The sequence below is a fragment of the Manis javanica genome, chromosome 14 (genome assembly GCF_040802235.1).
Source record: "Manis javanica isolate MJ-LG chromosome 14, MJ_LKY, whole genome shotgun sequence".
Lineage (NCBI taxonomy): Eukaryota > Metazoa > Chordata > Mammalia > Pholidota > Manidae > Manis > Manis javanica.
In genome coordinates this window covers 8,481,989-8,498,871 of record NC_133169.1, presented here as the reverse complement: position 1 = coordinate 8,498,871, position 16,883 = coordinate 8,481,989, and the positions used below count along the sequence as shown (strand labels likewise).

At 40.6% G+C, this 16,883-nt stretch overlaps 1 protein-coding gene across 1 annotated transcript; it reads right to left on the bottom strand.

Annotated features, from left to right (window-relative positions):
* Positions 1–13,043: 13,043 nt before the first annotated feature.
* LOC108399847 (olfactory receptor 6P1) lies at positions 13,044–13,997 on the bottom strand. Its single transcript, XM_017664863.3, is given in 1 exon segment — positions 13,044–13,997. A coding segment is annotated over 1 exon segment (954 nt).
* Between the last annotated feature and the right edge of the window lie 2,886 nt (positions 13,998–16,883).

Here is a 16,883-nt window from a genome sequence, read left to right as displayed (position 1 = left end):
TCCTACAGCTTGATTCCTCTTTTCTGCTCTTCCCCATAGCCAGTCACTCTTGTTCTCATTTCTCAGCAACCCTGTTTTTGTGGCATAAATATGTGGGACAACTGGGGAAGGCGATGTTTTTTCCATGATAAAATGGTCACGGAATGAAGGAACTGGAAAACTCCTGCCCACCCCATCCATGTTGCTGTCTTCCTTCTTAGATCTCAGCTTTAGGATTCTAAGGAAGGAGAGAATAGTCAGCTCTTAACACACAAACACACACTCAACACAAAACTTGGCCTTGCTCACCACAGTCTAAGATTCTCTAGGAAGCGGGACACTGGCACTCATAAACGAGACATGGCCTATCAATCTTTCCTACCTTTTCTCTTGGCCTGCTTCTTTTTAATCTCTGAGTTTGAGTCCCACCCACAGGAAACCTACTTACCAAGAGTTTAGACCCACTCTCCACCCTGCCTTTTTCTCACCACATTTCCATCTTTTCAAATGGACCATGAAATTAACATGTTTATTGTTACCTAGGGGTAAAAGTACTGTTTGGGAACCACTTCCTTGGTTCACAGTAATAGGATCCCAGTCTCCAGAGCTGTGTGCCTGGACTCATTCCCTGGATGTATTTTTATACTCCAGAAATGTTTAGGCAAGACATTACACCTGAAAGTTCTTGCTTTCTAGGACCCTTCTCAGTGCCTTCTAGAAGAATTCTAGCCTACCTACGTCATTCTAAGAAAGCTCTAGGAAATAAGAGAATGTAATGTTCTCAGGTCTTTAGCAATAGATGTTGTCATTCTCAAAGAAGATGCCTTAGACTTGAAGCTAGAAATAAAACAGCTCATTGAATTTTCAGACTAAGAATTAGTAAACAAAGTAGAGGAAGGATGCTGTCCAGGAGCTGTGCATTCTTTCATTTACTTCCAACAGAAATATGAAAGTCCAGATGCAGTACCACCAGATAAATAAGCACAAGATAAAGATACAAAGAGACAAAGAGAAAAGAAAGAAGTATGTATACAGTATCATATCAGGAACATCTGAGCAGTTTTATCATTTAGACATGCAACTTAGCACTGAGCTTTCTACTAGTCAAATAAAAGAGGAAGAGAATTGAAAGTGCAGTATGATCACATCTGATCCTCAAAACCCTCCATTTATGTAATATGTATATATGTATATACTATGTAGCCTGTACATATAACATATATACTGAAGAAATAATTGTTACATTTTGATATATAAGAAAAGTAATGTACCAGAAGGTAGTATGCTTTGCCAAAAGTCACTCGCCATGTAAATGCAATAAGGGCTCTATGTTCCAAATCTCCAGGGCTAGATCATCTTAGGCATATCTAATAGCTTCCAAGACTTTATGGAGTCCATATGGCAGATACACGAAGAAGGGAGCAAGGCTCGAGTGGTTAACAGCCTTCCCCCAACAGAAGTTCTATAGCTAATGGATCCCTGATGGGGTTGGGCTGATTATATGGCTGAATTTTCATGGTCACATGATGCCTCACATTTGCATATCTCTCCATCACATTATTTCATTGGACCCTCATAATCATGGGGTAAGCAAGGATAAATGTTATAGTGTCACTTGACCCAGAAATATTAAATATTTAGCTCATGGTCACAGAGCTAATTGCTTAATGACAGAATTGACATAAAATGCCCAAATTTCTTTTTTTTCCCCACTGCTTTTTCTGTATGAGTAAGCAGAAGATGATCTATGAGTTGAGTGTTTTTTCCTTCTGACGTTTAAATTGTACCTTTGAAAACGGTTCAAAAGTACCCTGTCTGAGGAAGAGGAGTTTAGGGGGTAAAGAATCCAAGTGTCAGGGCAAGAGCCGAGAGCCAGTGAGAGCCAGGTGAGGACTCCCGTACCCCGATGGCAAACACGTTACCTAGCAGCAGCTTTAAACCATCTCTCTATTCTTTACAGCCAACTCTCAGCTATCCGTTGTGGACTTCGCTCATAGGATAATAGTATTCTAAAACTAGTGGGATTTTAGTTCAAGGTTTTTTTTTCAGATAAGGGAAGTGAATCCCAGAGTGGGAAGTGATTTTCCCAACAACGTCAAACAACTACACAGTGTCAGAGGAGCAATTCATTGATAATAACGTTTCAGTCCCAGCAAGCATGACTAGCTGTTATCTTGCACACTGCATGCAATTTAATTCCTTCTCTGGACCAATGACGTAAGTGCAAAGGAGAAACCATCTTAAATTTTAGCTTGGTTTGAACACAGTTCTAAGAGTTAGTGTGAGTCTCACAGTCAAGATGCTTTTCAAAAAGCCTTTATTGCATAAACTGTCACAATTAATAGTCCATTGTATTAATTATACACACACACACACACACACACACACACACACACACACACACACATGCACACATTACTAAAGAAATGGAAGCGTACATTCAGCTCTAGAAACAGGATCTCAGAGCTGCAAGGGACCTGAGAAACCAGGTAACTTAACTCCTTGCCAATTTTGTGACTCTCCAATGCCTAAATCTAATATCTGCCTAAACCTTTGCTTGATCTTCTCAGGGAACAGGAAAGAATATCTACAAAGGATGATGTACTTTTAAAAAAAGTAATCTCTGATTGGGAGATGCAAGGCTTTCTCTTATAGACCATAATGCTGCCACAGTTGTGGGTTCTGGTTCTGGTTTCTGGAGCTGCAAAGGATAAGTCTTCCTACTTTTTCAAAGGACAGCCTTTCACTCAATGAAAACAGCTGTCAGGTCCGTTCAACCTCCCATCTCCCTCCACCTCCCTTCCGGTCTATTCTTTCCTTCCTTACACTAAGTCATTCAATTCTCTCTCTCTCATCTCTGTCTGTGTCTATATCATCTGTATGTACATCAGTTATCTATATTTATCTATCTGTTATGTCTATCTATCTATCTATCTATCTATCTATCTATCTATCTATCTATCATCTATCTGTCTATAATCAAGTTGTTTAGCTCCCCTGAAGTTTGTGATTATCCTCCTTGGATTATCCTAGTTTAACTGAGGAATTTAATGGGGAGCCATGTCAGAAAAGCTGTGCAAAATACACATGGGAGTTAAGATTTAATTTCATTCTGAAACACAACCTACAGGAATAGTTCCATCCTGCTGAGTCTTCCAATGGGAAAAGCCAGGAGGCTCTAGCGCTGATTTCCTAGGGATGGTGGGGGTGCCTTCCCAGTAGGTAGTGGGCCATAAGCATGGACGTCACACTGGGACTGGGCAGGTGTCTGCTCTGTTGTTGGTGGGGAAGTAGATGCCTTAGGCTAAAGGTGAGGAGCAAGAGAGAGAAAGTGGTCAAAGCACCTCTGACCATGGCAGCGTTTTAAAAATTGTCACGCCAGCTCTGAGGGTTCCAGAATCTCCAAAGTGGGACACAGGTAGTGAGATATAATTATTTGTGCTCCAACTACCAACTCCTGCAGGGAGATGAGGAAACACTACAGGCTGGTCAGAGGTGGGCATATCAGTCTTGGACCCTCAATGACAAGGCATTTCCTAAAGGAGATAGACACATTTTTATGTGTTCCAGTCAGTTTTAAGGGGATGTGATTCTAGTCCATCTCCCTTTCGTAGCATCTCTTAGAAACAAACGGCTTCGGGGCTCTATGCATTGCGGCTCCCGAGTGCGTAGCAGGGTAGAATAATGAACTGTCATGTAGTGACTCCCTCTGTACCTCTCAGCTCCTCCTATAAGTGGGTTTTGAAGACTTTGGGGGGAAAAAATCTCTATTTCATATCCCTGGTCCACCTACACCCTTTATAACTTTTCAAAACCATGACTTACGTTTTGAACTAACTTTCCTTCCATCTAGGTAGTTTTAGGAAAGTGACTTAGTTTCTACTGGTCCAATTTTGAATATGATTAATCTTTGCAGTTTATCTCTGAATCTCAAATTGAGGTTAAAAGTGACCATATTATGTACCTTTTGAGTACTCAGCATAGGAGAAAGAGTATTATCTTCTTCCTCTTATGGTACTGTGAAGACAAGCGAAGTCTGTCTTTGTCCTGTACGGCCTTAGAAGTCATGAACACGGTAACCAGCATCGCTTTGCCTGCCCCTGCCCTTACGTAACAGAAAAGCACACACGGGCACGCATACCCATGATCTACCCACCATTCCTCACATACACAGGCTCGTTTGTGGGCTGTCTTACATTGAGTCCATTTTCTCTGCCGCTTTCTCTCTTTCTGTCTCTTACTTCAGATCATTCCTGCATTCTGCACTTTGCGAGGCATGGAGTCTTGGAGGTGCATTAAACGGAGGTGTCTTCAGGAGAGCGGGCCATGGGCACGGGGCAGTTTCGGAGAGTCAAGCCTATCCCACCCAGCCAGAGTGGGTTCTTACTGCAGTCTTAAAATGACACGCTCCCCTGTCTTACACAATCCCTCTGAATCCCTCACGTTAGTTTCATATGGCTCAATGTACACAGATGCTGAAGAAATCTTTGTGAATTGAAATTAATCTATATGTGGGCTAAGTTCTCTCCCCAGCCACGCACTGTTGCTATACTGCTCATCACAGGCTCTAGGAAGATAAACTATTTAAAAAAATCAATAAAATGAAATCTCTGAAGAACTGATGATTTAAATATAAATGATTTTCAAATATCCCCTGCTCCCCTTCATAAGAATAAATAATTCAAAGCTGGCCAAATTCTGCCTTTGGGAATACCTGAGAGTCTCTTTTCCACTCACCGTTCTCTCAGGGATGTAACAGACTCTCTTCTCGGCCTTGTCGGGCCTGGCCAGGGACTGAGCAATGAGAAGAAACCAGGTGGACTGGGGGGAGAGAGGCAGCGCCCCTCCGCCTGGGGGGTTAAGGCTGGGTAGTTCAGCTTGAAAAGGCGCAGATGGAGCTGTTTGTGCCTCTGCCTGCTTCCAAGCGACGGGAGAGTTAAACCAGCTTCCTCTACCCACAGGGGGCCTCCCAGCAGACGCAGCCCTCAGGAAAGCAGTTGGCCTTTGCAGGGCTAAGGGGCCCTGGGGGACTGCTACGGGGAGCCCTTGCGTGCTAAGTGAGGCACAAGAGAGCTTAAGGTGATTTGAAGCACGCTGCCCTTTCCCCACTACACTCTGGGGATGAGGAAGGTGAGGGGAAAGTGTGTGTGTGTGTGTGTGTGTGTGTGTGTGTGTGTGTGTGTATCCTCTTCTTTTTCTGGAAAATGATCTGACAAATTATAAGTTCTGGGGGGAGACAGTGCTTTAACCCAAGTCATTCAGCAGAAAAAGAATGGTATTTACCCATTCTTATTTGGAGACTGAGTATATGAGCGCGCGCACACACACACACACACACACACACACACACACACACACACAAATTCCAAACACACTCACATGTTGTGCACGTGTGTAGCCACTCTGTACAGTGGCACGACTCTCATGCTTCATAATTCAGTAGTTATGGAGAAATACATAGCACATTCAGACAATACCTGTATTTCCAAAAAGAGTAGGAACACATGTGTAGTTACTCTCATTATCTGCAAATAGTACACATTCAGAAGTACGTAAGGGTATTCAGAGAAGGTAGTAGATAGTAAGACTATAGAAAATGTACTGGCACGGCAATTAGACAATTACCTCTTTAGGTGTATCTTCTGCACATGGGTTACAGTACCTGCACACACGGGGATGGTCAGCCTGAGAACCAGAGACCCAGGACCGGGGCAGACCAGGAGCAGATCTTCTGGGATTTGATGTGCCTTACTACGAATGCGGTTGACCAGTGTAGGAGCCGGTACCCTGCAGGAGTTGGGGAAAGATAAGCAGTAGTCAAGATAAAATAACCTTCCCACATACATAATCAAGCTCTTTATTAAAATATCAGAATTCCCTTACAGAAGAGTAGGAAAATCCACAGATTCCAAGGGCCATAGATCATATTTCCAGTAATCGCTATTCTGGAATAGTTACAGTAATCACCATTTTGTCTTCATTATTTTCCAACTCAATAAAAAACGTCAAAAGCAAAGTTCTCCCACAGAAAACTGAGATAATATTTCATTTGCAGGGAGTTTCCTACCTCATTAGTGGTTCTTTTGTGTCCCCCATCTGTAGAAGCCTGACCATTTATGCAATAAGTATTGACTTCTAAGTGTGAGGGACTATGGTGGTCGTGAGTCAGTAGTCCTTTCAAATAGTTTCACTGTAATAGTTGTACTCAGCCCTTCGGCATTTGCTGGTGTGCTTCAAGAACCAGAACCTCCTCTCTCATCCAAACTCCAGTCAATAGGAAACACAAGTTTAATACCATTACCCTGTCCTAGAAACAGAAAATGCTGTGAAATGCAATAGAAAGAATGTGACTTCAGTTAAGGAAAACATGGTTTTGATTTGCACCTCTCACACCTTAGAATGGCCGTCATCAAGAAGACGGGACACTGTCTGGTGAGGATGTAGTGACAAGGGCACCCTTATGCACTGTTGGTGGGGATGTAACTTTGAGCAGCCACTATGGTAAATAATATGGAGGTTCCTCAAAAAATGAAAAATAAACCTACCGTATGATCCAGCTATTCCACTAATGGGTACATACCCAAACGAGATGAAAATAGTGTTTCAAAGAGATATTAGCACTCCCATATATATTATAGCATTATTCACAGTATCCCTGACATGGAAACAATCTCAATGCTCATCAATGGATGAATGGACAAAAAAGATGTGGTATACATATTGATTATGCAGCCAGGAGAAAGGGGGATACCCTGCCATTTGTGACAACATAGATGGACAGCAAATGCATTATGTTAAGTGAGATAAGTCATGCAGAGAAAGACACGTGCTGCATGATCTCACTTATATGTGGACTCTGACAAAACAGTCAAACTTATAAAAACAGAGACAGTGGTGGCTGCCATGGGTGGGGTGGGTGGGGAGATAAGACTGATGATGTTAAAGGGTGCAAACTTGTAGTGAGTAGTAAGCTAACCACAGAGATCTAATGCACAGTATAATTAATATGGACAGCAGTATTGTGCTATAACTATGTAATGTGATAAAGTTAGACACAGGGCAATCATATTACAAAATACAAATGTATCAAAGTAACACAGGGTGCATGTTAAATTTACGCTATGTTGTCAAAAATATTCAATTAAAAAAGAAGAGAGGTTTTCATTGCTCCTTGTTAGCTCTGTGATGGAAACAAATTCTCAAACCTCTTCCAGCATGACTTTCTTCATTTTTTAAAGGCGATACTAACATTAAACCAAAAGTTAGTGTTGAGTGGTAAGTAGTTCGGAATACGGACGATGGAGCCCCAGGTTTGCAGCCTGGTTCTGTCGTGTCCTAGTCACGTGACCGTGGGAAAGGTACGTTTCTTGGTTTTTAATTGGGAAAGTGGGGTAATAATTGCACCGATTTCAGAATTATTGTGATCATTCCACGGGTTCATCTATGTAAGGTGTTTAGAATAGCACCTGCCACACAATAACAGGAATATTCATTCATGCTATTATTTGTTTTTGTATTGTTCCTAGCAAATTGAAGGTGTTCAAAAGTTGACTAACTGAATTTCAGATTTCCTCTGTAATATACTTGCATGTGAGCATAAGAATTTCGGGTGATTTTAGAATTTCCTAAATAGTTGAATGAAATAATGAAGCTGTTTCTTATTAAGTGACTTATTAAGTGACTTAGCTGGCTTCTCTAGGGATTGTCTCATCTCTGCAGCCTTCATTTTAAACTAGAGCTAGAGCCCACTGTATGCTGCTCCTTAATGAAAGTTCTCTTCAATCAGCTGGCAAAATTTGGTAGAAGACAGGATGATTGAATCTCTTAAAAAGTCAATTAAAAAATTCCTGGACTTAGAGTTCTCAAGGGTAGAGACTCCGTCCATTGTTTGCTAACACAGTGTCTGGTGCTCATAGGCACCTAAAAATCTGTTAGGTGAGGGAGTGAATTAATTGAGCAGGGTCCTATTTTATTTATACAGCAAAGTAAGTGTATAGTTTCAATGCAGAGGAAGAAGAACAGGAAAAGGACTTGATTGATTAAATACTATCATGGGGAAGTTTATGGACAAAACTACAATTACAACTTCAGAATTTCTTTAAAAATTATCTTCCTAGTTACTATTGTGAATTTAGAGCTTATAAAAACAAAATATGGTCTTTTCTTATTATAATTGCTTATGATTATTCCTTGGTACATAAAATCTGTAGCTAGAAGTCTAGGAGCTTAAAGCAAAAAGGAATTTTAAGTTGTCTCTTGTTTCCTGTTGCAGAAGTAAAAAAAGCAGCTAATTAAGGGATAATATTTATAAAGGTGAGCCAGTACCCTTGAGTAAGAATGAGAAAAAGTATAAAGCTTATATTGTGTAGAATGTCTGACTCTAGAGAAATATTCAGGAGGAATATGCATTTAGTTTTGGTAAGGAGAAATAGAGCAATTTTTAAGTGAATAAGTTAAAGTGTACTGGGGAAACTCATATTTTTCCTCCTTATTTTACAATTATTTTTGAAAATTGCAATATATATTCTTATTTTCTCTCTTAAGTTACAGAAATTTTAAGGCAGATAACCACATTTTGTGCTTTCTATGTAATGTCTTATGAATAAAAAAAATAATTTATGCCTTCTTTTTATTTATTAATTTGTTTTATTATTTATTGATATAAAAGGTATCTTTTGTTATACACTCTTATGAAGGTTTCACAAGAAAAACAATGTGGTTAGTGTGTTCACCCTTATTATCAAGTACTCCCCATAACCCATTGTAGTCACTGTCCATCAGTGTAGTAAGATGCCAGAGTCCCTACCTGTCTTCTCTGTGCTACACTGTCTTCCCCATGACCCCACACACGCCATGTGTACTAATCATAATACCCCCTCAATCCCCTTTTCCCTCCCTCCCCACCCACCCTTCCCACCCCTTCCCTTTGGTAACCGCTAGTCCCTTCTTGGAGTCTGTGAGTCTGCTGCTGTTTTGTTCCTTCAGTTTTGCTTCGTTGTTACACTCCACAAATGAGACAAATCATTCGGTATTTGTCTTTCCCCACCTGGCTTATTTCACTGAGCATAATACCCTCTAGCTCCATTCATGTTGTTGCAAATGGGAGGATTTGTTTCTTTCTTATGGCTGAATAGTATTCCATTGTGTATGTGTACCACCTCTCCTTTATCCACATCTACTGATGGACACTTAGGTTGCTTCCATATCTTGCCTATTGTAAATAGTGCTGCGATAAACATAGGGGTTATGTCTTCTTTTTAAATGCAAACACATTCTTCATCAATTATGATGATCAGTGTTGCAATTTTAAAAGAGATCGATTTTACGTAAGAATCACAATTAAATTGTCTCCCTGCTACTTCCTCCGTCCCTTTCTGCTCTCCTTCTCTGGTAAAAAGTTGGTTACGCTGAGTACACATTCATAACCCACAAAAGTAAAATAAAATAAAGTATGTCAAAATAAAGTGAAATAAAACTGACCTTGTAGTAGCTATTGGAATTGTAGATGTGGTATCTGAGAAATATCCAGGCTTTCTCAGGCTAATTCTTGGGCCTGTGAATTACAACTTTAAAGAGAGTGAATATTATACTTGATAGAACTACAAAGAAGAGATTTTGAGGATGTGATCTTTCTCTGGAAAATCAGAGAAACATATTTCATTCAAGAAACTTTTTTAAAAAACCTAAAATAAAAATGACTTGACAAATTCTAAAAGAATGCAAAAATTAGATAAATATATTACATCAGGCTTATGAGGCTTAAAATAAAGAAAGTTCAAAATTATAGCAACTTCAACAAATGAAAGTTAATTTTTACCATTTAATTAAAAAAATGGATGTCTTAGTTTACTGATGTTCATTCAACTTCTCAGCCTTACGATAAAAAAATCCATGATATTTATCCATTTCTGCATCTCCAGCCTCATTTTGCTGATGGTCCTTTTGTTTGTTATCCCATAAATAGCTGATGGAGCTCCTGGCACCCAAGTTCGTATCCAAGGTCAGTGAAAGGAAAGAGGACACACCAGTGCCAGCTACATCTTTCTCTTAAAACCAAAGCCTCTCAAGCAGAATTCCATTTACATTTTATTGGAAAAAATGAGATATATAACCACTCTGAGCTACAGGAAAAGCTGATAAATCAAACACAGGGAAAAGAGATGCAGATTCATTGCCTGGGTTGGGTATGTTTTCAACTTGAAAAAAGAAATTGGGTTATCATCGCAAGAAAAATGAATGATCTACACCAATGAATGCAGTGTGGGAATTTCTCCCCCTAAAGGGAAAACAGATCGGGAAAGTGGGAAAGAATGTGACAGGACAAGATCCTTACAAATAGCATTTGTATCAGTTGATATTCTCTAGCTCTTCCTCTTTTAATATGTAGGCAGATAGCTAGAAAATATTTGTGTATCAAATACAAAATCTAAGGAGAAAATGGTGAAGAGGAGAGTAATGTTCTATGTTTACTATTCTAGCAAAGAGTTATGATATGCTCTGATTATTTTTAATAGCAGCGTGAACCTCACTGACTCAACCCAGTGGCATGTTGCAGTAATTTTATATCAGATCACTGGAAATGCTAAACTTTCTGGTTAACTTACTACCTTCTCCACATGGCTACAAAGGGATACTTGGAGACTCACCTTCCATATAGGTCCTAGAGAACCTAGTCAATCCTCCAATCTCAGTTTGAATAAGAGTGAGCGTGATGCACAGTCAATAGAGCAAACACATCTGTTAAAAGCATATAATCCTGTTGTTAATGATGAAATGAGAATAAAGATGGGGCTTGGGATTTATTGAGTGCTTACTGTGAGTACCTGTATATATGCCAGAAGACGTTCAGCTTCACCAGGCAGTCAAGCTCACAAAACACCAAAAGCCACTCTTGGCATCAATTTTACTTGGAAAAATATAGGACAGAAACACAATATGCTGGCAGAGCGGCATCAGGAATCCCTCTCAGGTGGCAGGAATGCTGAGAGCGGCCAAGGGGCTAGTGTCTGGGATTCGAAGCCGTAGCACAGGTGTGAGGACGTGAGATTCCTACAAAGAGGGGCACGGTCCGCCTTGACGTAGAATCCTCAAGCCCCAGAAGAGCCAGTATCTCTTATAACGGTTTCATAGTCATCCTCACCTTCTAGAGGTCCCAGAAAAAGTCACGCCGACCTACAAAAGGAGCCGAAAGCTATGTCTTATCACCAGGTTTTTATAATACCTTCATTAGTACCCAAGTGCAGAGGACTTCTACTAATCAGGGTCATGTGTACCATAAGCAATGTTGCTTAGTAACACCTATCAGGCTTCAAGAGAGGAGAACTAGAAAGTTAACCCAAGGGAAATCCTTCCACAAAGTGTATGAGTATCGAATCATCACCCTGTACACTTTAAATATCTTACAATTTTATTTGTCAACTGTACTGCAGTAAAGCTGGGTGGGGGTGCGGAGGAACATTCATCCAAGGTGAAATTTATCTGCAAAGAGAAAAGATTTTGTTAACCCTAAATTCACATGTACATTATTTTTTTAATATTCACAACAAGCATATGAGATAGGTGATATTTTCATAATACGTTGTACTCATTAGTGGTAAAACCAGGATCAAACTGAAATGTCTTAGTTCTAGGAGCAGAATTCTTAAGCAAAAAACTCTATGCCTTCCATAATTCTATGCAAGGAAAAGAGAATTAACAAAAGGAAGGTCAACTGAACCAATCTCAGGCATGTTTCTTTAAAAGGCTATTTAGAAATGTCATGAAAATAAAACACCTTGAAGTTTTTAAAGTGTCAGGTTTCTTTGTTTTTGTGTTTTTGTGTAAGGTATTTTATTTTAGATATTGGAAGACCTAAAATGATTATTGAACAAGTTGTTTTCTTTAATGGACCCAATCATCTGGTCTCTTTCCCTTTAAAGCCTAATCTACAACTGGTGCATGTACTCTGATTGGCAATTTTTGTTTATGAGTACTTGTCCAATAGCATTTCAAAAAGTCTTTCACATATCCCATAGCTGACGGAACACTGAATTTTGTTCTAATGTGCAGAAATTAGGAGTGTCAGAGTGTGGAAATCTCTGTAAGCAAGTCAAGCAAGCGTCCAAAAATCAAGCCAACTTGAAAGAATGTCTTTAATTCAGGCTTTGAACCTGAGGCACCCACTCCCTGAACAGACATTGCATCCCACCTCTCATTCCCACATCTGGTCTCTTAGGAAGATCATTTCTATTCTTATAGTCATTTGCCCCAAGGGCAAAATGTTAAATATTTGACAAGTGGTATAACCTAATCACCAACTACTTGAAACATAAACTGGCCATAGTGCTGGAGTAGATTCTGAGGCCAACCTATATAACAGTTTTCTAATGCATTTTACCTATTAATTCATCAAAACTTATTATCCCACTGAGAGTCTAAGAGGAAAGATGCAGACGAATATTTAGGCATATTTACAGGTGTACACATGGCTACATATCAGCACCCCACTTCCCTCCTCCTTTGATTTGCTGTGGGTAGGAAACTTGTTGAGGTAAAAAGTATTGATTAGGTGACATGAGGTTCAGTTCTTGGGGTGTAATTGTACTTCTGTCATTTCTCATAGAAGTGGCATTTGAGAATTTGGCTCTTTAAAATTGCTATCATACATTTTATATCATTTTGTCTTGACATATCCATGACATATAAGGAAGTTTGTTTACTTACATTTCTTATAAAATAACGGAATTGGTCTGGAGGAGGGAACATCAAACTGGCTATGAAACAAGAGTTTCTAGGAAGTTGAAAATTGTATATGACAGAGTTGCAGCCTAGACATTCTCTATCGGACTCTCCACATATTTTTCTGGGAATTTGCTTTCAACAAACCCCCAGGGGGGTAGTATTAGCTCACTCAGCCTTAGTTTGGAAACCCCGTACGAGACCAGCAGTTCATAAACTTTTCTTTGTGTCAGGCACTGTTTAGAGAAAGCTAATGAAATGTATGTTCCCCTTCAGCCTATTTTACAGTCCCTTGAGGGGGCACTATTAGGACCCTCTTCCTTCCTTTGTACAGGTCCTGATGCACATCAATGTGAGACATCCCTCGGATAGTGGCGTCTGCCCAGGACTGCCTTCCTGAGGGCATCCTTCAGCCCCTTGTTCCTCAGGCAGCAGATGGCTGGGTTGAGGAATGGTACAATGACAGTAGAGAGCACAGAGATGATCTTGTTGTGGTTGAAGGTATACATGGCCCGGGGCCGTGCGTCGGTGAAGAGAGTGGAAGAATAGTAGACGACAACCACTGCCAGGTGAGAGGCGCAAGCGGAGAAGGCTCTGCGGCGTCCGCGGGCCGTCGGAATCCTCAGGAGGGCTGCAGTTATGGCAGCATATGAGGAAACCACAACCAACAGAGGGAGTGGAATCATCAGCAGGGCCAAAAGGAAGTCTACCAGTTCCGCCTGCTCCTTGTCAGAGCAGGTGAGGTTAAGCAGTGGGGAAATATCACAGAAAAAGTGGTTGATGATGTTGGGCCCACAGTAGGACAGTCGGGAAATGAAAAGAAGCTTCATCGTGGAGCTGAAGAAGCCACGACCCCAGGAGGACGCAGCGAGGCGGGTGGTCAGGCAGGAGGGCATGCGACTAGGCTAGCGCAGGGGTTCACAGATGGCCAGGTAGCGGTCATAGGCCATGACCGCCAGCAGGACACATTCAGTGCAAGCTAAGGCAATGAAAAAGTAGAGCTGGGCCATGCACCCTACATAGGAGACTTTGTGGTACTGGGTAAGAAACGCCCCCAGGAGTCGGGGAACTGTGACATTGATGTACCAGAGCTCCAGGAAGGAGAGATGGCCGAGGAAGAAGTACATTGGGCGATGAAGGCTTGGAGTAAGCCAGATGGTGGAAATGATGAGCCCATTCTCCGGCAGTGTCAACAGATACACTGCAAGGAAGAGGGCAAACAGGAGTAGTTGGAGGGGCTGAGAAGTAGGAAAACCAACCAAAGCAAACTCTGCTATGTGGCTTCCGCTCAGATTCCTCATGACCTCTGTCCACCTGACAGCCTGAAACATGACAGAAAGGACAAGATATTGAAAGACAGGTGGACCAACCGCTAACTTGACCTCACAGATTAAAACCTTGTGAAGGTGCCCCGTGGTATATTATCAGTTGTTATTACATCATTGTGTTCCTCACTTAGCTGTATCATCTTCCACATCAAGGGAAAAGTTCTCCGACTTGAGGATTGTACTCAGTAATTTAACAATCTTAACTACAGCGGGTATTTGATAAACGCTTGCTGAGTGATTTCAGAATGAATCTTAATATTTTACTCTTTTCTTATCCACAGGTGCTTCCTTCAGTTCCCACCGACCCTGAAGCCCCATAGTACCTTTACTCAGTATTTGTTGAATTAGTGTAAAAGAGGAGCGATAGCAAGCTGGAGCCTGAGGCCTTACCTCTCAAGGGAAGATGGGCTGAGAGGCGGTGGTGCTCAAAGACGTACTTGGGTGATGGTGCCAGGCAGCAAAGGAGGAGATAGATTGACTGGGGAAGTATTTCCTCACAGATGAGAAACAACTCCGTATAGTGGAGATAAAGGAGTTCTATTCCAGAAAGGAGTCATTTTTTTTCCATTCATTTTGCAATTGTTTTTGAGTACCAGAATCAGGCTTCTGGCCTCCAGACTATGAGATAATATATACCTATTGTTCTAAAACACCAAATTTGTGGTCATTTACTGTACAGTAATAGGAAACTGATACAACTGGTGAGCCATCCGAGTGGGAGAGGCAGTCATGAGCCTCCCACCATCCTTCTGTGCCTTTCCAGTCTCCAACCAATATTGCCAGTGGCCTGGCACCTCCAGAAAACATCTGTCAAAATTATGACTCTGACTTGAGACTGGGTGACATGGTAGATATGGTCAAGCATTTTTATTTTTAGTGAGAGTTAAGCACTTGTCTTCACATTTTCCCTTTAAATAAAAATAATATTATCAGCTTGTGTATTTTAACCTTGACATTTATTTTTTATCATATATTTAAATCGTTGCAGGGAATTTAATTTCCCTTACATTGTATTTTAAATGAAACTATTATATCACTCCTAACTTTATGTGTTCCGTGAAATCTAAATACTAATGCTATGATATCCACTAATAGTTGTTTTTAAAATTACATGAGGGCATGTGTCTTTAAAAATGGAAATATACTATTTTTCTCACTGAACTCATAATTCATGGTATTGTAATGTGTTTTTACAAGCACAAGCCTTTTTATTCCTATCATCTATTTACCTACCTACCTACCTATCTACCCTCATCTATCATCTATCCTTTATCATCAGCCTATGTATTTACATGTTCTTCTGTTTCCTCTATTCTTGAGGCTATAAGCACTTTCAAAAAGATTTTCTGCTAGATATTATTATATAATTAACATGCATTTCACCAAAGCAATATAAATATATGACAAGTTAAAAAAAATACTAGATGAGAGTTAAAAAATTTCTTGGGATACCATTTTGTAATAGGGTGGACTGAACTTTCTTCCAGTTCTTGTGTGTGTCCATAAAGACTGCTTATTACCATAACGAGAAAGGTTTCGGTGTCAATTTCATTCTGACTTCATTTTGGAGCTATAAACACTGAGGAAACTAGTTTTCACATAAATGAATGACATTGATCTATCAGAGCCAGGGGAATGGAAGTTTGTTATCATAATAACACTAAATTATTTGAAGTTTCTATCAGTTACGTGCCAGAAATTATACAATGATATATCACCAAAATGATTTTTATTGATCTACGAGTTGACAGTTTGATTAGCTTCCATTTCAATTGTACTGAAGGGAACAGATTGGAAACCACTGACCCGCAAAAGGGTGTGCTACCCAGTTATTAGTCATTCACTTTCTCAGCACAGACTTTGGCACTGGGGCACCTCCACACAGTAAGATTCAGTTATGTACAGAGGGAGAAATGAAAAGTAAAATGGGAAAGGAGAAGAAATACTTTCTTAAGCAGATGGATTGTGAGAAGAGCTGATAAGGGATTTGGAGATCAGGGAATCCCTTGGAGTGATTCATATAGAGAAAGACCTTGGAAAGTCCATTTGCACCCTCCAGTGCACATAAGCCCAGGTTTAGAAAACTAACTTCACATGTCGAATGTTTTTCAGAGGGAGAGTTTGAGAGGACGTATGGATGGCAAAGATGGAGACATGGGAGGAAGGACGCACAGCATGCCTTGGGGCCAAGAAGAGAAGGTGGAAAAACTAAAACATTATGGCTGGAAACTCCCAAGAGTCAAATTAAGGGAATTCAGATGCTGAAGTAGATTGAGCAATGACAGAAATTGTGAAAAGGGACCTGTCTACATTCCTTTATTCTCGGTACACAGAACAGTGCTGAGAACATAGCAGATACTCAAAACACATTGGTTGAATAAGTTACAGTCTTGATTTGTATAATCCACACTAGAGTTCCTTCCAGTTGTACGCTGCAGCTCCAACTTGGCCCAGGATCAGTCCTGAGGACGGGGACAGAAGGTATCAGAAAATGGGGTGGAGAGTGAGAAGCATCCTAGGAGACTCATTGTCTGGTTCACAAGATTTCTGGGAAGCCAGTCTTGCTTTGCAGCCCACTGTGGCCTAAATTATCTTCTGATTCAAATGCAAGTTTGCAGAAGGGCCCTTTGCATCCAGAGGCACCCATCACGCCTGCCTACTCTCAGTATCACTTGATATCACGGGTTTGCAGCTCAGCTGTTGAAACAGAATGCTGTTTGCTTTTCAGACTGGCCTGCTATTGACAAGGACTGTCTTTTACAACCAGAACAACTCTGGCCTCCAACCCCTGCCAGATACTGTCTCTCCCTATTTTTAACTCCCTGCTTCAAATCTGCTCTCCCTCTTTGAGAAAGTCCT